We start from the raw sequence: 26,022 nt of genomic DNA on the forward strand, positions 1-26,022 counted from the left end.
CATCTAGCTGTTGATTTGAGGTGAAATTGAAGAATTTGGAGGTGGTACTTCTTTATTATTTCATCCACTTTGAACAATGCACCAATACCACTGGCAGCAAAACAGCCCCAGAACATGATGCTACCACTACCATGCTTGACAGCTGGTACAGTGTTCTTTTAGATTTGAAAGCCTCACCTGTACTCCCCCAAACATACCTCTCGTCATTGTGGTCAAATATCTCAATCTTTGTCTCGTCTGACCATAAAACTTTTCTCCAGAAGGCATTTGGCTTGTCCATATGGGCAGCTGCAAATTTCAGTCAAGCTTGAAGGTGTCGATTTTGGAGCAGGGGCTTCTTTCTTGGTCAGCACCCTCTCAGTCCATGCCGATGTAAAACTCGCTTCACTGTGGACAGTGACACTGGTGTTCCAGCAGTTTCCAGTTCATGGCAAGCTTCTCTTTCTTAGATCTTCACTGAGTTCCTTGGACTTTCCCATGGTTCTGAGTATTGGTCAATCCATTGAGTGCTGCCAAACAAATCCTTTTTATGCTGGCAAAGAGAAACTACCAGTTGCAGTCAATCATGATCACTAACAAGAAGTTAATAGGCCTTGTCAAGTTAAAAGACATTGTAGAACCTTCAGCACCACTTATTAACAGATTTAAGTGAATGCATGTATATATTTGAGCCTGCATGTATAATTTTGACCCTGTGTGAATTAGAGAAAATCCAAAATAAATTCAAACTTGTGCACTCAATTCTTGTTTTTTTGAAGTCATTAAAGATGTATGCTGTACAATGATTCCACCCTGGAAAAAGAACAGTTCAAGGAAATCATTAACAGCCCAAAATTACCATGACATTCATGCCCATGATGAGTGTATGTAAATGTATGACCACGACTGTATGTGTATATTAAATCAGGAAGACCGTAGAAGAGCTGTAAATGGAACACCCATCCATCCATCCACCTGCTGGTTTATGCGGTTCTCTAATCAGCCAATCAGTCGACAGCAGCACAATGCGTCAAATTATGCAGATACAAATCAAGAGCTTCACTTATTAATGTTTACTTTAAACAGCAGAATGGGAAAATCTGTGATCTCAAAGTGTGACTTTCACTGTGGCATGGGTGTTGGTTTAAAGGGCTGATGACATGTTTTTGACATCTTTGGCGATGTTTTATAACATAAACAGTAATTCCCGATGATCCATATATTAATTCACGAAGGCGCCTATTTTACAAGTTATGATAAAAAACGCGGCTATTTGGGCAAATTTGACGGGGCTGCAGCACCCAGGAGACGGAGGAGGAGGAGGGGCTATATGACGTCAGCGAAAGAACCTTCCTCCTAACTTACCAGTTTGTTGTTGATGCAAGAAGTGTTCAGTTTGTCATTATTAGTATTATTATTATACATTATTATACATATAATATATAGTTATTATGCCTTCGCGTTGTGTTGCCGGCTTTTGCTCCAAAACCCACAAGGATGGGGTAAGTTTATTCAAGTTTCCCAGAGATCCCGAGCTGCATGCGAAGTGGGTGAAGCAAGTCAGGCGCACTCGTGACAAGTGGGAGCCCTCACCAACATCCGTCCTGTGCTCTGAACACTTCGATTTGGATTGTTTTGACATCCTTCCCAGCTTAAAGGAATCTCTTGGGTGTTCAGTTCAGCACAAATGTGTGCTGCTACCATCAGCAGTGCCTACAGTATTCCGGAGGGGGTCTACTAGTAGCTATGCCGGATCCAGCAGTCGCCTGGGACAAGGCGACTCCTCCAAAGACAGTCCAACTGTCAGAACATGTGTTGAGAAACGACATAAGATAAAGGTACGTAGAGCTATAGAGTGCTCAGACATGATGCTAAAAATAGTAACCATGCGGTCTGCGCGGCCATCTTGGAAGTGACTCGCTCCAGAGCGCCCATAGAGTACACATCATAGAGTACACATTCATGGTTTGTTGATGTGACAGATTTGTAGTAGCAGTTGTAGTATTTTGCCTTTGCATTGTGGTCTCTTATTGCCAAGTTGAAAGAATTTGTTTCTCAAAGCAAACACTGAGGGAAAGCTAACTTAGCCAGACAAGTAGGCTACAGATTGTCATTTGCTTACGCTGATGTAGGTTATCAAATATTTTGCTTCATTCAAGGATAAAACTAAGAAGCCATAAACTAGAAGACGTGCCTGCCAATATTATCCTAAATGTATCACGGATCAGGCATAGTCGTAAGCTTATTATGTTAGCCGTTTGCATGCTCCATTAGGAACTATGTATTCAGTGTAGCATACGGCTTACATGATATAAGCAGTGTTTACACATGCAAGACAACAATACACAATATTAAAATATTGATTCCGTAACATTTTGAACAAATACGGGTTGACCTACCAATCCTTGTTATCCAACCTTGTGGTGTTCAATGCTGGGCTGTCTGCCTGTCCGCTGTCCATCTCGGGGTCGGAGTCGCTCTCAGATTGCACAGTAACAGGTTCAAACCTGTACGGTTGGATGCACCCGTGTTCGTCATCACTTGATTCTTCCAATCTATCCCACTCACAACACAATTCTAGACTCCCAGAAGAGGAAGAGCTAGAGAGTTCACCGGCGTTTTCATGCGCCATTTACATTGAGTAGAACAGCCAGTGAACCGCAGCGTGTTCTTCCGCTGACGTCACAACATGGCCGCGAGCCACGGACCCAGTTTTCTTGCGCTGTGCAATTAAAAGTTGGATATTCGCGTAACAACACCTTCTTTTCACGTAATTATAACAGAAATCTAACATGTTTGCCATGTTGTATAGTTTATTTAAGAAATTGCATAGAGTCATGTTCGTGTCATCAGCCCTTTAAGCCAGATGGACTGGTTTGAGTGTTTCAGAAACGGCTGATCTCCTGGGGGTTTCACACACAACAGTCTCTAGAGAATGGTGCGAAAAACAAAACAAAAAAAACATTGAATGAGCGACGGTTCTGTGGGTGGAAACAAACACCTTGTTGATAAGAGAGGTCAGAGGAAAACGGCCAGATCGGTTCAAGCTGCCAGAAAGGATATAGTAACTCATAGCAACTCTTTACAACCGTGGTGAGCAGAAAAGCATCTCAGCAAGCAACAGCAGAAGACCACATTGGGTTCCAGTCCTGCCAGCCAAGAACAGGAATCTTAGAATCAAGAATAAGTTCCTATTACAGTGGCTGGTGAGTGTATGGCAAAATTCACTTCATCGTAGAACGAACTTTTGTTATACTGGACTCATTTTGTGGTGACACGCCCCATATATTCATCCAAGTTCCTTTGTTCAAACAGGTGCTTTGATTTGCTTAGTTCATGTTTGGTTTTGGTTATTTGGTTTGGTTTTACAAATGGGAATGTTACAAACTTACACAAGTGTGAATCTCATGTACTTTTGACTTTAGCTTTGTAGTTTAGTTGAAGGCTTTAATTTGGACTAAATATCATAGCTTTTGTTTGATGGGCCACATCGCTGTATCTTAACAATGTACGTGCATACAGTTGACCGTGTTCTGTAGGCCGCATACAGAGGTTTGACTCTGTAAAGGTGGTGCTATTGTGTCTCTCTTACTGGGGTAAAGTTAGTTTTACATATGCAGATATTTGGGTATTTCCGTTCAGTAGAGCATGAACGACACACCAAACTGTTGTAAGACTACTGTATACGGTTTGAATGTGACATCAGATGAAAAACCAACTCCACCCGTTTAATCACGTCAAAAAAAAAAATCCCTCCAGATTTAGAGATGGAATCAGAGTTTCTGTATCTGTGTCACCATCACTAAAAGTGCAGCAAAACGATAATTAGGAAAAAATTTAGCAGTGTGAAAAACCACCACCCGCCTAATTTCAGCGGGGCCCCACAGAGTAACAAACCGATTAGCTAAATTTTTCATCTCGAAAGGATTCACTATACCACATCATTACAATAAATCCAAAAATAGTTGTATAACAAATCACCTCCTACAACACAATCAATATTTGGGTGTATTTAACCTCAGGTTTGTAATGAACACATCATGGATTTTTGAATAATTATAATTACTAATAATTGACGTTGATAGAGAAATAGAAAATTATAATTGGATACAATTAAGGCAATAGACTGGCTGAGTAGTTGCGATTAAATTTAACAATTATTCCACGAAATCGAGTCGTACGTGAACTGGTAGCTGACGAGGCGCGTAGCACCGAGTTGGCTATAAGCCGTGTATGACGAGATTGAGTGGAATAACTGTTTTATTCTATCCACATTCACTGGATTTTAAGAAACAGAGCGTTTTTATTTTTATTTTTTGAAAATTCGATAAATAAAAACTTTAGACAAAACGTCCGACAAAATCCTTTCCGCTTAGAATGTAAACAAACCGGCGAAATGACAGTAACAATTTGTGAAAAATGTGATGATAATTCTTGGGGGAAAAAAAGATATACATGTTCTTACCATATTTTGTTGCCTTTTTTTTGGTATTTCTGGGGTTTTATTTTCGAGTAGAGTTTTTATTTTGTCCTCAGCTGGTTCAGCAACACACTTGGCCATTTTGTTTTTCTCTACTCACGGTATATGAGCCGATATACTAGTAGTAGAGTAGCCAATCAGAGCACATGATTGCTCATATCCAGTGAAAGTGGATAGAATAAATTCTCTGCTAATCCCATCCCATCAGGATAGTTTCAGCAAGGCTGACAATATTACTCCAAAACATGCTGCACAATATTGTGCACCTTCTCAAATATATATGACAACTCTTCATTTGGTCACTTTTATGCTTCTTTGATCTCTTTTGTGTTGTGCTTATATTGTCAAAATTGCTGTAAATCACAAGTCTGGTCTATTATTAAGCTCGACATGGTAATCTCTTTTCATTTCTTCTCTAACACACACACACACACACACACACACTTTTGTATTCTTGCTTTGTGATGACCATCAATTAGAAGTTTAAGCTTTTCCACTGTGCATCGTCTCACTTGGTTTGTAATCTGCGATCTGTGCAATTCAGCTTCTGTGCTCTACATAATGTCCATAAGATTTGCTTTTTTCTAGCTGGAGCAGTTGGAGTACATTTACGTCATGGTGCAAGTATTAGGGCTTTTGACTGATGTCACAGACTTTTGTTTATCATGCAGCATCCGCCATGTTGCCGGATAAACAAACTAATAATGAAATCTAATAAAGAAAATCTAATAATGACGCTAATAATGAAAATCGAGACGACTACAGTCAGTACAATCTCTCTAAAACGATTAAAAATTTAACTATACCAGCAGATCACGTTACATCCAAAAGCTGAAACATGCAGGCATCACAGATCCACATAATTTATCCACAAATGTATTTATTTATTATTTATTCTGCTTGTTGCTCTGGGTATCTGTGTGTGCTCATTGCTCACTTGTGTGCATATGTTCACAGCTTCAGATGGGTTAAATACAGAAGAGGAATTTCGCTGTGCTTGAATATACATGTGTCAAAAATAAATGCTTCTTTTTCTTAAATTTACCCACAAATGTATTTATTCCACTTGAAGTGTTTGGCAAACCAGCTACCGGATTTGGGACACTATGACATCCTGGACTATTCAGTATTTGGGACTTCTAAATACACAGGAGATGCTAAAGGCGAGACAAAAGTACACATGCCTACCAATATTTCAAGTCCAGTTTCGTACCAGAATGTTATGAGAAAGAAAAATACCTTATTATGACAAAGGTAAGCTCAAACATGGGCTTCTCATAGTAATAAAAATGCCAGGGCCTAGATCTAGCATAGTTTATGGTGTTTAGCCAAGTCTCCATTACTAGTACATAAACATGCTGCTAGTCAAGCCAAGCATTAGGTCTAATAAAATATATCGCGTCCAAAGCCAAGATCCAGATATACATTTTAACACTGCACAGAGCTTTCATACTAACCTGATATAAAATGTTCTCCACACACACACACGGGAATACTTTATCATCCAGTCTTCCTGTTTAACTGCAGCTCGTCATTTTTCTCATCTTTCTGGGTTCGCCAGGAAGAGGTGAAAAGTTAAACCAGGCTCATCTCCACATCTGTTATTACATCCAAAAGCACTACAGCTCTCTGGCATTGTCCTTTTAGCTGTAACTTCTACAAGTTTATCTGTAGATGCTTACTGAATTGGGCTTACAATCACTCGCATACACTTGTACCAGTTGTTATTGAATGCAAAGCCTGCCCAGCAATATGGCCGGATAAACAAATCCGCAGTTACAATGACGTCATGTGAAGGGTCTCTATACAGCTCCAACAACAGCTCAGGGTGGTGGGAGACCTGGGCTTAAGTCCAGCCCTGGGCAAAGCCGTGATTTTGAGCAACATTCCACCAAATCGGCGACTCTTTACAGCTTGGTATGACACATCGCAAGTAAACAAAAGTTGCACTTACGTTATGTTCTCCTTCTGTAGTGCGCACGTCATAGATGTAGGCCAGGATGATGTCCATTAGACTAAGCCAGATATGGTATCTGGTTGCCTTATCCAGCACGTAGGAACGATTTGTGAATTTTCTCATCTGTTCTTTTTCCTCATCGGTGAAAGTCACAGCTGCAGGCAGAAAGATTCAGATGGAAATACAAATGAATATTAAGAATGCCACAGTAAAGGGATCTCAGCAACGTATGGGGTATTTTGGAACATTTAGCTCGAAAAAAAAGTCGAGTCCGTCTATAATGCTACCTGCAAATAAACATAGTGAGATATAAATTCATGATTTATGACTAAACAAAAGATTAAACATTTAAAACCAAAATTGAATGTAAAGTGGTACTTTTATGCCTCTATAGAATAGCAATGTCACATCGTTCCTTTTAATTACCTCTTCTTAACCCTTGTGCAGCCCTCCTGTCAAATTGAGCCATTTATTATTTTCAATAATAGAAAGAATATAGAACACGTCTCCCCCCCACACACACACACACACCTAAAACTTGGTGGCCTTGGCTTATTTTCTGTGTGGAACAGGTACATACCACAACAATGACCAGAAAAGAGTGAACACATCCTACAGCCCCCTACAAATTTATACCCCTTACAAAGGTCCTTGGGGACAATTTGACCTGAGGGTAATAAATGGCTGAAAAGAGGTCTTGAAAACACATGGGTCATGGTAAATGTGAAATTAAAAGAGTAATCATGAACACCTTGTTTTAATTAAGCTTTACAAGAAAAAAAAAAAAAAAAAAAAAACACGATTTATGCTACAACCCCAATTCCCAAAAAGTTGGGATGCTGTTTAAACTGCAGATAAAAACAGAATATGATTTGCAAATCATGAAAACCCATATCATTTCATCTATTAAAAACAGTCCAAAGACAACCTATCAAATGTTGAAACTGAGAAATTTTATTCTTTTTTTTTTTTTTAATATATGTTCATTTTAATTTGATATCACCAACACATTTCAAAAAAAGTTGGGGCAGGGGCATGTTTACCACTGTGTTGCATCACCTCTACTTTTAACAACACTCTGTAAACGTTTAGGAACTGAGGAGACCCATTGCTGTAGTTCTGAGGCCAAGTTTACATTAGACCGTATCTGTCTCGTTTTCTTCACGGATGCACTGTCCGTTTACATTAAAACGCCTGGAAACGCCGGGAAACAGGAATCCGCCAGGGTCCACGTATTCAATCCAGATCGTGTCTGGTCCGGTGCTGTGTAAACATTGAGAATACGCGGATACGCTGTGCTGAGCTCTAGCTGGTGTCGTCATTGGACAATGTCACTGTGACATCCACCTTCCTGATTTGCTGGCGTTGGTCATGTGACGCGACTGCTGAAAAACAGCGCGGACTTCCGCCTTGTATCACCTTTCATTAAAGAGTATAAAAGTATGAAAATACTGATGCAAATACTGCCCATTGTGTAGTTATGATTGTCTTTAGGCTTGCCATCCTTCCACTTGCAAGTGGTGAGTGACGCGCATGCCCGATATGCACTGGGATCACACACACAGCGGCTCAGTCCCGAATCACTGCTCGTGCGCTTCACTCGCGCGCTCTGTGAGCTGTGCAGGGCCGGAGTGCGCACCCTCCAGAGGGCACTCGCTGTTCAGGGCGGAGTGATTTGGAGCGCAGGATGCCTGCGGAGCCGAGCGTATCCGTGTATTGGCGTTGCTGTGTGCACGCTAATCGTTTTAAAAACGTTAATCTGATGATCCGCTGATACGGTCTAATGTAAACCCCACCTGAAAGAGAAATGTTGTCCCATTCTTGCCTGATATACAATTTCAGTTGCTCAACCGTTCAGGGTTTTCTTTGTCATATTTTGTGCTTCATAACGCACCAAATGTTTTCAATAGGAGACAAGTCTGGGCTGCAGGCAGGCCAGTTTAGCACCCAGACTCTTTTACGACAGAGCCATGCAGTTTTAATATGTGCAGAAAGCAGTTTGGCATTGTCTTGCTGAAAGAAGGAAGGCCTTCCCTGAAAAAGATTTTGTCTGGATGGCAGCATATTGCTCTGAAACCTGTACATATCATTCAGCATTAATGATGCCTTTCGCAGATGTACAAGCTGCCCATGTCATGCGCACTAATGCACCCTCATACCATCACAGATGCTGGCTTTTGAACTGTGCACTGATAACAAGCCGGATGTTCTTTCTCCTCTTTAACCTGGAGGACGTGGTGTCCATGATTTCTAAAACGAATTTCTAATTTTGATTTGTCAAACCTTGGGACAACTTTCCACTTCGCCTCAGTAAAAGAGCTCGGGCCCAGAGAAGGTGGCAGTGTTTCTGGATATTGTTTATATCTGGTTTTAACTTGCATTTTGTGGATGCAGTGATAAACTGTGTTCACAGACTATGGTTTTCGGAAGTGTTCCTGAGCTCAGTCAACGATTTCCACCACAGGATCATGTCTGTTTTTAATGCAGCATTGTTTACTGAGCGCTGTTAAAATTGAAGGTGATGTAACACAGTCGTAAACATGCCACAGTCCCAACTTTTTTGGAAAAGTTGCAGGCGTCAAATTCCCAATGAGTGTATATTTACAAAAAATAAAGTTAAATCAGTTTGAACATTAAACATCTAGTCTTTGTATTGTATTGTTTTCTGTTGAATAAAGGTCCAAAAGGATTTGCAAAATCACTGCATTCTGCTTTTATTTACGTTTTACACAGCGTCGCAACTTGTTTGGAATTGGGGTTTATTTGGCTGTGTTTTTCCATTGTATTTTTTCTTTTAAAGACATCCAATCAAATTCACATCACTGTCAAAAGAAACTGCACCCAACTGTGCAAACTGGTCTTTGAGCAAAGGCCATCATCCACCACCTGAGACCTGGTCCTGTTTAATTATAACTGTCGAAAAAAATGGGCACACTGGAATCAAGCTTGAGTCATGTGGCGTAAGATAAGGATCCGTGTAAGGTAAGACCTTGGTAAGATGTTCTCGTTTGCTGGATTTACTAGCAATTCATACAAAACCCCCCAGAAATATTAACTTTTAAATAAAGTGCCATCAAATCTTAAACAAGAAAATAACCAACTTGAGGGAGGTTTTGCTTGGTGCTTCGGATTTGCTGCTAATGCCAACTTAGCATTACTAGCTAATCAGCGAGCTGAATTCTAGATTTAGCAAACCTAATAAACAAACAATAAATAAATAAAATGTTTGGACTGTTAATCTTATCAACTAAAATTGATTATTTTGACTCGAACATTTGGATGCGTTTCTAGTAAATGTAGATCACATCGTTCCTTTTAACTGTCTCTTCTTAACCCTTGTGCAGCCCATTGTGTCAAATTGAGCCATTTATTATTTTTAATAAAGGAAAGAATATAGAAGATATCTTTTTTTTTCACCTGAAACTTGGTGGCCTTGGTTTATTTTCTGTGCAGAACAGGTACAACAACGAAATGTGAACACACATCCTACAGCCCCCTACACATTTATATCCCTTACAAAGGTCCTTGGGGACAATTTGACCTGAGGGTAATAAATGGCTGTAAAGAGGTCTTGAAAACACATGGGTCATGGTAAATGTGAAATTAAAACAGTAGTCACTGTATTGGAGGATTGTTCGGTCATACTAGTTCCTTTCTTGCAGGACTTTTTTCCACGCAGTGGGCAGCCCACCCTCATTTACAATCGATCCAGTAAATCAATATCAACATACATGCTGATTGCATGCACTTCCTGTTGCTTGTTCTCACTCATGCTATTTTATTCACTACTCCTCATGACAAATGAACGTGAGCAAAATTACAAGGTGCATGCACTCCATCATAGCTTACGACTCTTCCAAACAAACGACTGCTGAAAAACAAAACACTGAAGATGAAGCCTCTTGATGGTTGCCTGATGTCCTACAATCCACCTAGCTAAATAGCTCCCATTTACATATCGTGTGGGAGAACCAAGATCCGATCACAATACAATGCATACGAAATGCAGAAATTGACATTACAGTGTCTTGCAAAAGTATTCATCCCTCTTCGTGTTTGTCCTGTTTTGTCGCAAGCTGGAATTAAAATGGATTTTTGGAGAGTTAGCACCATTTGATTTACACAACATGCCTACCACTTTAAAAGGTGCAAATTGTTGTTTTATTGTAACACGAACAATAATTAAGATGAAAAAAAAACAGAAATCTGGAGGAGTGTGCATAAGTATTCCCCCCCCCCACACCCACACCCACACACACCCACCCAAAGTCAATACTTTGTAGAGCCACCTTTTGCTGCAATTCCAGCTGCTGGTCTCTTGGGGTATGTCTCTATTAGCTTTGCACATCTAGCCACTGGGATTTTTGCCCGTTCCTCAAGGCAGAACTGCTCCAACTCCTTCAAGTTAGATGGGTTGTGTTGGTGTACAGCAATCAAGTTATGCTACAGATTCTCAATTGGATTGAGGTCTGGGCTATGATTAGGCCATTCAAAGACATTTAAATGTTTCCCTTTAAACCACTCCAGTGTAGCTTTAGCAGTATGTTTAGGGTCATTGTCCTGCTGGAACATAAACCTTCATCCCAGTCTCAAACCTCTGGCTGACTCAAAGAGGCTTTCCTTCAGAATTGTCCTTTATTTAGTGCCATCCATCTTTCCTTCAGTCCTGACCAGCTTCCTTGTCCCTGCAGATGAAAAACATCCCCACAGCATGATGCTGCCACCACCATGCTTCACTGTAGGAATGGTATTCTCAGGGTGTTGGGTTTGCGCCACACGTGGCGTTTCCCATGATGGCCAAAAAGATCAATTTTAGTCTCATCTGACCAGAGAATCTTCTTCCATGTGTTTGGGGAGTCTGCCACAAGCTGTTGGGCAAACTCCAAATGTGTTTTCTTAAGCAATGACTTTTTTCTGGCCACTCTTCCATAAAGTCCCGCTCTGTGGAGTGTACGGCTTAAAGTGGCCCTATGGACAGATACTCCCATCTCCGCTGCAGACCTTTGCAGCTCCTTCAGTGTTATCTTTGGTGTCTTTGTTGCATCTCTAATTAATTCCCTCCTTGCCCGGTCTGTGAGTTTTGGTGGACGGCCTTCTCTTGTCAGGTTTGTAGTGATGACATATTCTTTCCATTTTGCTATAATGGATTTAATGGTGCTCCCTGGGATATTCAAAGTTTGGGATATTTTTTATGACCCAACCCTGATCTAAACTTCTCCACAACTTTGTCTCTGACCTGTTTGGAGGCTCCTTGGTTTTCATGTTGCTTGCTTAGTCGTGTTACAGAGTCAGGGTCCTTCCAGAACAGGTTGATTTATACAGACATCATGTGACCGATCATGTGACACTTTGATTGCACACAGGTGGATCTTAATCAACTCATTATGTGACTTATGAATTGAATTGGTTGGACCAGCTCTTATTTAGGGGTTTCGTACGAAAGGGGGTGAATACCTATGCACACTCCAGATTTCTGTTTTTTCATCTTAATTGTTGCTTGTGTCACAATAAAACAACAATGTGCACCTTTAAAGTGGTCGGCATGTTGTGTAAATCAAATGGTGCTCACCCTCCAAAAATCCATTTTAATTCCAGCTTGTAAAGCGACAAAACAGGACAAACACCAAGGGGGATGAATACTTTTGCAAGACACTGTATAACCAAGGTGTAGAAGAAAATGGATAGCAGGGTGTATGTGAGAGAGATCGGTTCATTTGTTTTTTGGGGGGCTTTTTGCACCTTTATTGGATAGGACAGTGTAGAGACAGGAAATGAGTGGGAGAGAGAGACGGGGAGGGATCGGGAAATGACCTCGGGCTGGAATCGAACCCGGGTCCCTGGATTTATGGTATGGCGCCTTATCCACCTGAGCCACGACGCCCCTGAGATCGGTTCATTTGTTATCCTGATTAATACACAGATACTGATCGGATTGTTGATGCAAGGTGTAAATGGGTCTTTGGCTCGACATAGTGGCACCAAAAAAACCAAACAAAAATACCCACATTTTTAGGCACGCTGATAAAATCAATGTTTTTCCCCTGCAATGCTCAGAGACGAGTGAGAAATGTTTCATTTTGCCAAAAGACAGTTGCTCTAATGAAGGATATAACCTGTGCGAGAAACCTGCATTGCACTTTCCTGTGTATGAAACAACCATTAAGCGAGTTACATCAATTTCAAGCCATATAATATTGGAAATCGAGCATGTCTGTTTAGGGATTTATTCTTCTTATTACAGCTTGCCTGTGGTTCATACCCCCCATTGTTTTCTCCATCTGTCCACCAATAAAATAAAGAGTTTGGTCACCGCTGTGACAGGCAGAATTTTATCCACGCAGCACCTCTTTCTCAAAAACCACTTCAACAAACATATTGTGCGAGGAAAGATGGATGACTGTTCCGGGGCAAGCGCAAAACAAAAACACAAATGTACAAAAGAAAAGTTGGACTCCGTGATGCAAGTTTATTGCTCAGAGATGGATCGCTGCAAATGTTTAATGTGTGCAGCTGAAGTAAGTGCACGGAGGGGGGATTAATGAGTTTGACTGATGCCTTGATAATCCTCTAGGGGTAGAGAGAGAGAGAGGTTTAAGAGCGGCTGAAAGTGATCTCTCTGGCAGCAGTATAGGAGAGCGAGGTTCTATCTCTTCTTCAATACAGAGTGCTTGATATACACAGGCAACTGGTCTGGAATCTGGAGGCCATTACACACACACACACACACACACACACACTTCAAACGAGACTGCTGGCTGCAGCTGGGTCTTGGCTTGGCCAGGAGCTGCTGGATTCCTGCAACATGATGACAGGACCTCCCTCTCCCTCTCTCTCTCCCTCTCAGGCTGAGCCATTGTACAAAAAGAAATGATAAATGTTTGACTAGGTTTCCTGAGCCTAAGAGACAGGCTGGTATAAATATACATTTGAAACTCCTGACACTTGCTAAAAAGAGAGTGAATAAATCTCTGTAATCCCTTTTTAATTACTGAACACTGAGAATTATCCTTTAAGAAAACAATATGACAGCTAAACCGTGGGGTTTGAGAAACGTAAACCAGTCGTCTACTTTCAACACCGTTAGCCTGCAAATAATTTTGCTAACTGCAAAATCTGCTTTTGTTAGCCAAATGGAGTCAGATCACTCGAGTTAAGACCGTCTGTCAGACATGCAATTAGACGGCACTGATTTCAGTTGAACTTGACTAAGGAGAACCTGCTCTGTGAAACAACCTGAAGTAAACGTCATATTGGAAATCTGTTGTGCGTGATGAGCAAAGCTTAAAGGTTCCATACTGATCTTTTAAAATTGCATGAGCCTGGTATAACAGAAAAGCATTCTCCATTATCATCTGGAGATCGCTAGTTTGAATCCCGATGATGCCACAGCAATCAATAGCTGGGAGCCCAAGAGAGCAAAATTGGCCTGAGGAGTGGCATACTCTCTCTCCCCGGTCAATTTCAGTGAAGCTAGCCAATCCTAGGTGTCTATGAGCTCATGAACATGGAAGTGGGTGGATAGCACTTTCCTCCAAGTGTGTTACGCCACCCCCAATGTTGCATAAGCAGCAGTTCGAACAGATGCAGTCGGCTGGCGTAGCGCACCTCAGAAGAAGCGCATGAAGCCCTTCTCCTTCCATTCCTTGATGGCTAGCTGTCGTGTGATAGAGGAGACCTGTCTGATGGGTGGGAATAGGCCAGATCTAAATTAGGGAGAAAACTGGGGGAAAAAAAATCCAACCAAGGATACAGCATTAAAAGTGTGTTCACCTACATAAATGTACTAGCAACTGGGGTGGGTGATATCACAATCTGAATATTTTAAAGCCATTTTCATAATACAGAATGTTTAGAATTCCAGCAAACAATTCAAATCATGTGTATTAAATCCATCACAAACTATGATCCTATGATAGTTATGGCAAACCAAAAGCACAATGCGCCAATGTGCTTGACCAGTCCCATGTATGTAACGCAACAACACATGGTGCGCTAGCTAAGTGCATTAATACAGACACAAAGGAGTACATAAATTCACAAATGGGTATATAAATTCTAGGCAGCCATGGCCTAATTGTTAGAAAAGCAGCTTTGGGACCAAAAGGTTGCTGGTTCGATTCCCTGGACCAGCAGGAATGAGCAAGGCACCTAACTCCCAACTGCTCCCCAGGCTGCTCTGGGTATGTTGTACATCATTCTGGATAACAGCATCTGCTAAATGCTATTAATGTAATCGTGTATGGGAACGATGTATCCTTTTCTAAGAAAGTTTCCAATGTAACACATCTTGTTTCAGACTTGCAGCTTTTCAAGCTTGTGGGCTCCTGAGTACGGTAATGGAAAAGCGGTTATAGTTCAAATCACGACATTGGCACAGTTGAGCCGGGAACGCAAAAGAGCAAAATTGGCCGTACTCTCAGGCATACTCTCTCCCTCATCACGTATGTGGAAGTCAGCGCATATCGCTTTCCTCACGTGTGTTACTCCGCCCTCCGATTGCAGCAGTTGTAGGAGGCCATGGAATTAGGGAGAAAATAGTGGTGGTGGTGGTGGGGGGTGAAGAGCAAAATAGGTCATCAGTATTTCCACATTAACAAAGAATAGGTGTTTTCATTTTTCTGGTTGTTGAACAAGTGAAGAAACAAGAGTGCTCTGAGAGCAAAATATCTCCCGCTGGTAACGATGCCATAACTCTGGTAAAATGCAACTGATTTGAACAAAATTGCAGTATGCGTATTACTGACAAAGAATCCTGTCAAGTTTCATGAAATTCCTCCAAAAATTGGGACAGGAGGTGATTTCAGAAGTACCCTTCCACATCGCCACGACATAATCCCTCTTCGGGCCTTTTGGCCAGCGGGGGATAATAATTGTGAGGGAAGTTGATTTCAGAAAGCAAGCACACCTTGATGAAATTGCCAAAGTTTGTTAATAATCAAGGGCAGAACTCTGGTAAAATTTGCCCAAATTAAACAAAATTTCAATATGTGTACGGTATAACTGTCATATAGCAAAGCCTTCTGCCAAGTTTGGTGAAATTCCTCTACAAGTTGTGAGAGGAGTTGATTTCAGAAGGACGCACACCCTCATGAAATTGTCTAAGTTATTTAATCGAGGGTCAAAACTGGGAAAATTTTCACAAATGAAATTAAATCGCAATATGCGTATTAGCGTCATATAACAAGGCCTTTTGCCAAGCTTCGAGAAATTCGTCCACAAATTGCGAGAGGAGTCGATGTCAGAAGGCGAGCACACCTTCATGAAATTGTCAAAGTACAAGGCTGTTAATCGAGGGTTGTAATTCTGGTAAAATGCGACCGAATTGAACAAAATTACGATGTGTGTACTACTGACATATAACAATGCCTTTTGCCAAGTTTGGTGAAATTCCTCCAAAATTGTGAGGAGTTGATTTCAGAAGGAAAAAACATGAAATTGTCAAATTATAAATTTTGTTAATCAAGGGCTATAACTCTGGTAAAATGTAACCGAACTGAACGAAATTGCAATATGTATACTACCAACATATAAAAATGCCTCTTGTTAAGTTTCGTGAAATTCCTCCAAAAATTGTGAGAGGAGTTGATTTCAGAAGGCGAGCACCCTTCGTGGGACGGACAGATGGAAATCACCACAACACAATCCCTCTTGGGGCCTTTTGGCCAGCAGGGGATAAGAAGCTGAACTCGATGCCATCAACAGTGCTGATGGGGATGCCTCCTCCGCCGCCTTATTCCAATTTGTATGCCAGAAATGCTATAAAATATACTTCAAACAAGAAGTATATTTCAGGATTTGACCTTGCTGTGACCTTGATCCTGGTTTAGATCACTTCCAAAATTAATTATGGAAAAAAAACTAATTAAAAACTAAAAGGAGTTCATCTGCTGGTTACAATGCAGTGGCGGCTGGTGGCCTTTGAAGTAGAGGAAGCTCAGTTTTAGGTCTACGTAATAAAATTTTCAAATTATTTGTTATTAGTCAATTATTTGTCAATTTGTTGTTGTTCATATGTGAATCCTGCCATGTTCTGCTCTGACTCTACCAAGTAAACTTAAGCATGCACATGAACTTAAGTGTTCCTTGCTTTTCTCATGAATTTTGCATGCCCTGTCAAAAGTTGGCCAAATCTTCAAAACCCAGTTTTTACCCAATAATACAACCCCAATTCCAAAAAAGTTGGGACAAAGTACAAATTGTCAATAAAAACGGAATGCAATGATGTGGAAGTTTCAAAATTCTACATTTTATTCAGAATAGAACATAGATGACATATCAAATGTTTAACCCTTTGGTGACTGACCCCTTGAAAATGGTTCCTCCAGGAACGATGACGTTTCAGTTGTCAAGACAACGGAAAAACTAAAATACAAAAACAGAAAGATACGTCACAATGCTCTTGTGCACAAAACAAAATGCTCTTATATTTGTATTTGTATTTTAGTTTTTCCGTTGTCTTGACAACTGAAACGTCATGGTTCCTGGAGGAACCATTTTCAAGGGGTCAGTCACCAAAGGGTTATACTGAGAAAATGTATCATTTAAAGAGAAAAATGAGGTGATTTTAAATTTCATGACAACAAAACATCTCAGAAAAGTTGGGACAAGGCCATGTTTACCACTGTGAGACATCCCCTTTTCTCTTTACAACAGTCTGTAAACGTCTGGGGACTGAGGAGACAAGTCGCTCAAGTTTAGGGATAGGAATGTTAACCCATTCTTGTCTAATGTAGGATTCTAGTTGCTCAACTGTCTTAGGTCTTTTTTGTCGTATCTTCCGTTTTATGATGCGCCAAATGTTTTCTATGGGTGAAAGATCTGGACTGCAGGCTGGCCAGTTCAGTACCTGGACCCTTCTTCTATACAGCCATGATGCTGTAATTGATGCAGTATGTGGTTTGGCATTGTCATGTTGGAAAATGCAGGGTCTTCCCTGAAAGAGACGTCGTCTGGATGGGAGCATATGTTGCTCTAGAACCTGGATATACCTTTCAGCATTGATGGTGTCTTTCCAGATGTGTAAGCTGCCCATGCCACACGCACTAATGCAACCCCATACCATCAGAGATGCAGGCTTCTAAACTGAGCGCTGATAACAACTCGGGTCGTCCTTCTCCTCTTTAGTCCGAATGACACGGTGTCCCTGATTTCCATAAAGAACTTCAAATTTTGATTCGTCTGACCACAGAACAGTTTTCCACTTTGCCACAGTCCATTTTAAATGAGCCTTGGCCCAGAGAAGACGTCTGCGCTTCTGGATCATGTTTAGATACGGCTTCTTCTTTGAACTATAGAGTTTTAGCTGGCAACGGCGGATGGCACGGTGAATTGCGTTCACAGATAATGTTCTCTGGAAATATTCCTGAGCCCATTTTGTGATTTCCAATACAGAAGCATGCCTGTATGTGATGCAGTGCCGTCTAAGGGCCCGAAGATCACGGGCACCCGGTATGGTTTTCCGGCCTCGACCCTTACGCACAGAGATTCTTCCAGATTCTCTGAATCTTTTGATGATATTATGCACTGTAGATGATATGTTCAAACTCTTTGCAATTTTACACTGTCGAACTCCTTTCTGATATTGCTCCACTATTTGTCAGCGCAGAATTAGGGGGATTGGTGATCCTCTTCCCATCTTTACTTCTGAGAGCTGCTGCCACTCCAAGATGCTCTTTTTATACCCAGTCATGTTAATGACCTATTGCCAATTGACCTAATGAGTTGCAATTTGGTCCTCCAGCTGTTCCTTTTTTGTACCTTTAACTTTTCCAGCCTCTTATTGCCCCTGTCCCAAGTTTTTTGAGATGTGTTGTTGTCATGAAATTTCAAATGAGCCAATATTTGGCATGAAATTTCAAAATGTCTCACTTTCGACATTTGATATGTTGTCTATGTTCTATTGTGAATACAATATCAGTTTTTGAGATTTGTAAAATTATTGTATTCCGTTTTTATTTACAATTTGTACTTTGTCCCAACTTTTTTGGAATCGGGGTTGTACATCCCTGGGATGGTCTCATTAAGAAACAAGAGTCAACAGTACATTCTCTTGCTCAAAGCACTCCCAGTTAACCAGTTTACTTTATCATACCAAGACTGCTGAAATGAGCGATTGCCAGGGGTGGATCCAGGAAGATTTGGGGGGGGGGGGGGGGGGCAATCAACCCAGTAAGGCTGGGGGTCCCGGAAAATTCAGTTTTTAAATGCCCGGAGATGCATTTTAAGCTGTCAGAGACATGATGTAAATGAAATCTATTAGAGAATTACCATATCAAAAATATATTTTAAAACTAGGAACTTTCAAAACCATTTTATTAGTCACTGAAAATGATATTGTCAGAGTTGCAGGTATATGCATAGAACATAATTACAACTGATATGTGGTCATATTTATGGAAGTTGCATTATCATATAATGCATTACCACATGACACCCTCGAGTGTAGTACACTGACCACAGAGCACCTTATATCAATAAATTATTACTATTTTAGCAATTGCAATCTGAGCTCCTGCTCAGAGCATTCAGTGTACATACTGTATAAGACAGTGAATATACCAAGGTAAACTGAGGTCATGTAAATGGCCACTTAAGACAGAGCTCAATACTGAGATAAACAAAGACTGCAAGAGTTGCATGTCTATAATACAAAGTCAGTAACTGCAATCTGAGCTCCTGAGTCAAATAGACTGAGAGAACTATACAATGATTGTTACCCCTTTTCCACCAAATCAGTTCCAGGGCTGGTTCGGGGCCAGTGCTGGTGCTGGTTCACAACTCGTTCAACTTGCGAGCCAGCTGAGAACCAGTTTGCTTTTCCATACCTCGCGGTGCTAAAGGAAGCCACGTCATTACTACGTCAGTTACGTCGCTGTATACGTCATTACGTCGCTACGTTTGCATAAACCTTGGCGCGAATATCGAAGCAAAAACAATGCGGAAGAAACAGCATCAGCAACAACAACAATAATAATAATGGATGACTTCGCGTTTGTACAGCTGCTGCTTCTCGTCGCTTAAAAATGGCGATCTTTCGCGGTCTTGTTATTGTTGTTGGTCTTAACAACTCCGCCCCCCTGCTGACGTAAGCGGTTCTTTCCTCTGGCCCAGCAGAGAGTTGGTGCTAGCCTGGAACCGGTTTTTCTGGCCCCAGAGCCAGTTCTTTGTCAGTGGAAACAGAAAACCCGGTTCCAAACTAAGCACTGGCCCCGAACCAGCCCTGGAACTGCTTTGGTGGAAAAGGGGCATGTGTGAGTTGCATGTCAATAAAAGTCTTATTTCCCAAGACTCAGGCGATTTCAAGCAGATTTTCTTCAGAGCCGTTGCAAAAATCAACATCTCTCCTATCCAGCCGCTGTCGCAAAAATCAAAGTGAGGCTCACTTCCAAAACGGCACGTGTCCCATGTACATACACAGGGTATAGTGAGTACAGGGATACCCTATTAACGAATACAAGCAGTAGCCAGACAGCCGACACGTGTGTCTCTGCAGTAAGCCTGCTGCAGCATCTTATCATTCTGTCTTGTGAACACGCGTGTTCATGGTACCATAAACATAAAAGGATGGCGCAGACCCTTTACATATAGTCTATAGTGCAGTCCGGGAATACAGTACGTTCTTATGTCGATGCACGAAGTTCCCACACCCTGTTAAAATCTAACAGGACTCGCCCATCTTGCTTTTCACTGCATTCGTGTCACGAGCGGAAAAAAAACCTAAGCTCGGACCGACTATTAAATATGAATTTATACCATAAACTCTTCAGCTCAACCCCACATAATTTAGTTTTTGTTTATTTTTTTTAAACCTTACTAATTAAATAAAAAAATGGCAGGTATATCTTGGTATTTAATTTTTTTTTTGACCGGGGGGTGCGCCCCCCCCCAAATCCGCACCAGATTGTGTCTCCCTGACTTTAATAATTAAAATCGATCTTGGGCATTAATCTGCCCTGTTGTTTAATTTTGAGCCTCTCCTCGAAAGGAAGAGGATCAAATGTCTACTCCAAACTCAGGTTGATAACATGAGCAACATTTGCCATTTCGCACAGCTAACAACTAGCTGGCTAGATTTCCCCTCTATTGCCTTGCTGAAAATAAACAGCCTTTACTGAACCGAAATGAAAGCAAGCAACAAACTCACAAACTCTCTATTTACAATTTTATTTAGAGAGTGGATACAAATGGAAATAGGAACTGTATATTGGTAGGGGGGAAAAAAAAAATCGAAAATGAGCAGCAGCTAGTCTCATGACTTCACTTGCCAACACACCGCACGGACTGAGCTTGAATCCCGCCGATCGATGCGACGTATAATTTTAAAATGCTGTCAGTCACATTCAAAAGAGATTTGAGAGTTCCTCCAATCATCATACAGAAGCCCAGCGTCCAGTCCCGCCTTACTGACAGCGACTGCCCAAAGACCCTCAGTGAAGCCGGGTGACCAGAAATTATATTTTAAAAGCATATTGTCCAATAAATGTCTAGCTTTGCTGCACTACGCTCAAAGCATATCCCATAGTGGCATTAAACTACAGAGACGCTGAGCATCAGTGGGTTTTCAATGGGTCATGCTTCCACAGGCTTCTATAGGAGGAAGAAAAAAAAAATCCCATTATTGGATTATGATGACCATCGAGAAATAACTGCTGAATGAACTAGCTGTAAAGCTGAGCACTTTCTAGCACAAAATACTGATTTGGAATAAGAGAGAGTTAAGTAGTGTAAATAGATATTTAACAGACAAAATTTTTCGTGACATTTTATAGGAAGCTGGGCTTCCCTTGGAAGCTTAGAGCAGTCACCTCTGTTACAATGATGATGCCATATAAATCCTACAAACATCCGACCACCTGTTCTTGAGATACTACGCTAACAAGAATCTAGGATGAATGGACAGATGGACAACCTGATAACGCCACTTAGGCCAAGTTTACATTAGACCGTATCTGTCTCGTTTTCTTCGCGGATGCACTGTCCGTTTACATTAAAACGCCTGGAAACGCCGGGAAACGGGAATCCGCCAGGGTCCACGTATTCAATCCAGATCATGTCTGATCCGGTGCTGTGTAAACATTGAGATACGCGGATACGCTGTGCTGAGCTCTAGCTGGCGTCGTCATTGGACAACGTCACTGTGACATCCACCTTCCTGATTCGCTGGCGTTGGTCATGTGACGCGACGGCTGAAAAACGGCGCGGACTTCCGCCTTGTATCACCTTTCATTAAAGAGTATAAAAATATGAAAATACTGCAAATACTGATGCAAATACTGCCCATTGTGTAGTTATGATTGTCTTTAGGCTTGCCATCCTTCCACTTGCAAGTGGTGAGTGACGCGCATGCCCGATATGCACTGAGATCACACACACAGCAGCTCAATCCCAAATCACTGCTCGTGCGCTTCACTCGCGCGCTCTGTGAGCTGCGCAGGGCCGGAGTGCGCACCCTCCAGAGGGCACTCGCTGTTCAGGGCGGAGTGATTTGGAGCACAGGATGCCTGCGGAGCCGCGCGTATCCGTGTATTGGCGTTGCTGTGTGCAGGCGAATCGTGTATTGGCGTTGCTGTGTGCACGCTAATCATTTTAAAAACGTTAAACTGATGATCCGCTGATACGGTCTAATGTAAACCCCACCTTAGTGGTGGAGGCATTAAAGTGGTTACTAGCCTGATCCTCCTGTACTATTACTGTACCTCACATTAAGAAAGTCTGGGTTCGAGCCCAGTGGCCGGCGAGGGCCTTTCTGTGTGGAGTTTGCATGTTCTCCCCGTGTCTGTGCGGGTTTCCTCCGGGTGCTCCGGTTTCCCCCGCGGTCCAAAGGCATGTAGGTTAGGCTAATTGGTGGCTCTAAATTGACTGTAGGTGTGAATGTGAATGGTTGTGTGTCTCTATGTGTCAGCGCTGCGATGATCTGGCGACTTGTCCAGCGTGTACCCCACCTCTTGCCCATATTCAGCTGGGCTAGGCTCCAGCTTGCCCACGACCCTGCACAGGATAAGCAGTTATGGATAATGGAAAAAATTTTAACCAGACGCTGTCTTGGAATTAATTCTCCAGTGCAAAATGCATATTTTAATGTCCAATCAGATGCACGTTATGCCACATGTCCACTTGCAAGTTCATTGTTCTGCATTTATTCTCCATTCGTGTCACTGGAGAACATGATACTGAAGTGAAATTTCAGTGAAGCTAATCTTCATGCAAATGAGTGTGACTGACACAGTGCGCTTAGCCAGTCAGATCAGGGCTCCACAAAGAGGGGAAGACTTTAATTCTCCATAACCAAATCCCCAGAAACACCCAGTGGAGTAGAGAGAAGCGATGCGGTGACAAAATTTGCAAGTGGAAACATACAGCTGCTCTAAACAAGGGAGTCAGTCAATGCAGTGACAATACCTTCATCCCAACAAAGTCAATCATGATGTGATTTATCATGATATTGATATCTTCATATGGCCCCAGCAATCATCATGCCAGCACTTTCAGTAAATAACCAAAGCTGCTGATTTTTGTCCATGCTAGCGACCGCAAGCTGGTCTAGTGGTTAGCGTGTCCGCCTCTTGACCGGGAGATCGTGAGTTCTCCTCGCGGTCGGGTCATACCAAAAACCATCGTTAAAAAAAAAAAAAAAAAGGTACCTACTGCCATCTGGCAAGGCACGCTGCAATACCGATGAGAGTAGGGAGTCAAACTCTCGTGGTTACCAGAGGACTGGGCCCCCCCCACTGGAACCCAAGCTATATAATAGGCGAGAGGCCGAGGGCTACAGAAATAGAGATTGGCACTGCACCTATGCGCCTCAAGAGCTGGTTAGTACTGGGATAGGAGGCTGCCTGGGAAGACCAGATCCTGGTGTGAGGAGGACTTTGACTGTGATGTTAGCAACATTGCAAAGGCAACGGTCCAGCCATCACTGGCAACTTAATGACAATGTACAAGTATGGAAGTGCTGGCTCAGTTTTGACCAAAAGTTCTTAAAACCACACTGTTAACCATCACCTGCTCAGCCATAATTTAACTGAATGTTTGGAAACTGAAAATATCACACTGAGAGCTGTGCATAACCAAAATATTGCATTTGAAGAAGAAGAAGAAACCTTCATTTGCCACATGCACACTTCAAGCACAGTGAAATTCATCCTCTGCATTTAACCCATCTGAAGCAGTGAACACATGCACACACACACCCAGAACAGTGGGCAGCCACACTAGAGCGCCCGGGGAGCAGTCAGGGGTTCGGTACCTTGCTCAGGGGCACTTCAGCCCAAGGCCGCCCCATGTTAACCTAACCGCATGTCTTTGGACTGTGGGGGAAACCAGAGCACCCGGAGGAAACCCACGCAGACACGGAGAGAACATGCAAACTCCACACAGAAAGGTTCGAACCCGGAACCTTCTTGCTGTGAGGCGACCGTGCTAACCACTACACCACCGTGCCGCCCAAGTATGGAAGTGCTGTACTTATGAAAGCAAATGAATTTGCTGCTGATAGCCGAATGGAGAATAACAAGCAAAATAGTTTTACCCTGTTGTAACAAACAAACTGATAATGGAAATTATGGTGCGCAGTGGGTAGCAATACCACATCACAGCTTAAGGGTTCGATTATGAGCTCATGCTACTGTCTGGATGGAGTTTCTGCGCACATTCTCCTCCAAGTTCTCCGGCTTCCTCCCACCTCCCAAAAACATGTTGGTAGGAGGACTGGTGCCTCTAAACTGCCTCTAGGTGCGAGTGTGTGTGTGCCTAGTGCAATGGGATGGACCGGTGTCCCATTCAGGTTCTATTCCCATCTCACACCCAGTGTTCCTGGACTAAGTCCCAGATCCCCTGCCAACCTGATGAAGATAAAAATCAGACAAGAGATGAATGAATTACATCATCAAAAAGCTACACTGGACTGTGTTCTCAAAGCTTGTGGGCTTTTATGGAGCCAGACAACCAATGTGTAAATGAAGAAGTGGGTCACGGCACAATCGTGACTTTTTAACACCATGACATGTTGCAATGCTTCATCCATCTATTAGAAAAACCTTTCTAAATGAATTTACTGCTGCACGTCAGACATGCAATAGCAGAGGTGAAATTTCGTCCAACTTCAAAGGTGGTTCATTCTGTAATTCCGAAATGTAGTCCAAAACAACCGGGCCAACAGCCATAAAAATAAACATAAACTCAGAGTTAATAAGCTTTAATTTTATGACTTAACAAAGATGATGCAGTCAGGGGAATCTCCGAAAAGCAAACAGTGTTGATGGAGTGTGGAGGCAGGAGAAAAATATTCTGGCAGTGGCATTTACGATGTCTGAATCACAGCCAGCCTGCTTGGAACTGTCAATCCTGGCAATTAAAGAGCAATAAAAGGTGGCTTTACATGAGGACAAGCTTAATGCAGTGTGTGTGTGTGTGTGTGTGTGTGTGTGTGTGTGTGTGTGTGTGAAGTAAGAGTTCATCAGCTATAGAGCAGTACTGGTAAATTTCCGTAGTAAATATGTCATTAGGGATGCTTCTTCCACCTGGCAGATCTGTGATGCAAAATACGTAAGCCGAATTTTCACACGTTTGCAGCATGTCTTGCGGAGGAGGAAAAAGGAATTTAATATCAATCCAATTCAACACTAAAGAGCTCATCAGCTGAAATGTGCAGTGTGTATTAGACCATAGGAGGGCAAAAAAGTGATACAAAAAAGGGTTAGGGTTTTAAGCTTAAGGTTTTGGGCTGAAGGTTTTGAGTTTAGGGTTTTAGTTTAGGGTTTGGGGTTTCAAGTTGATGATGTAGAGTTTTAGGTCTAGGGTTTCGAGTTTTGGGTTTACCGGTAGGGTTGAGGGATCCGAGTTGAGGGTTTCGAGTTTTAGGTCTAGGGTTTTGAGTCGAGGGTTTCGAGTTGAGGGGTTTGGGGGTTTGAGTTGAGAAGTTTGGGGATTTGAGTAGAAGAGTTTGAGTTGATGGTTTAGGGTTTCGAGTTGACAGTTTAGGGTTTCGGGTCTAGGGGTTCGAGTTGAGGGGTTTATGGGTTTGAGTTGAAGATTTAGGGTTTCAAGTTGAGGAGTTTGAGTTGATGGTTTAGGGTTTTGAGTTGAGGGTCTAGGGTTTTGACTTGAGGATTGAGGGTTTCGAGTTGAGGGGTTTGGGGGTTCGAGTTGAGGGGTTTGAATTGATGGCTTAGGGTTTTGAGTTGACAGTTTAGGGTTTTGAGTCTAGGGTTTTAAGTTGAGGGTTTCGAGTTGAGGGGTTTGGGGGTTCGAGTTGAGGGGTTTGAATTGATGGCTTAGGGTTTTGAGTTGACAGTTTAGGGTTTTGGGTCTAGGGTTTTAAGTTGAGGGTTTCGAGTTGAGGGGTTTGGGGGTTCGAGTTGAGTTTGAATTGATGGTTTAGGGTTTTGAGTTGATGGTTTCGAGTTGAGGGTTTCAAGTTGAGGAGTTTGAGTTGATGGTTTAGGGTCTAGGGTTTTGAATTTAGGGTTTCGAGTTGAGGGTTTATGGTTTCGAGGTGAGGGTTTCGAGTTGAGGATTTCCTGGTTTAGGGTTTCGAGTTGAGGAGTTTGAGTTGAGGGTTTAGGGTTTCGAGTTGAAGGGTTTGATTTGAGGATTTAGGGTTTTAAGC

General features: G+C 42.1%; 1 protein-coding gene across 2 annotated transcripts in view; it reads right to left on the reverse strand.

Moving 5' to 3' along the window:
* The window catches only part of shq1 (SHQ1, H/ACA ribonucleoprotein assembly factor), a 184,408-nt gene that overhangs the window by 78,995 nt on the left and 79,391 nt on the right, over positions 1 to 26,022 (reverse strand). For both annotated transcript variants that reach the window (XM_060919254.1, XM_060919253.1), the window contains exon 8: positions 6,414 to 6,571. In XM_060919254.1, the coding sequence (XP_060775237.1) occupies positions 6,414 to 6,571 (158 nt within the window). The remainder of the gene's footprint in view (positions 1 to 6,413; positions 6,572 to 26,022) is intronic.

Source organism: Neoarius graeffei, chromosome 4 (assembly GCF_027579695.1).
Source record: "Neoarius graeffei isolate fNeoGra1 chromosome 4, fNeoGra1.pri, whole genome shotgun sequence".
Taxonomy (NCBI): Eukaryota; Metazoa; Chordata; class Actinopteri; order Siluriformes; family Ariidae; genus Neoarius; species Neoarius graeffei.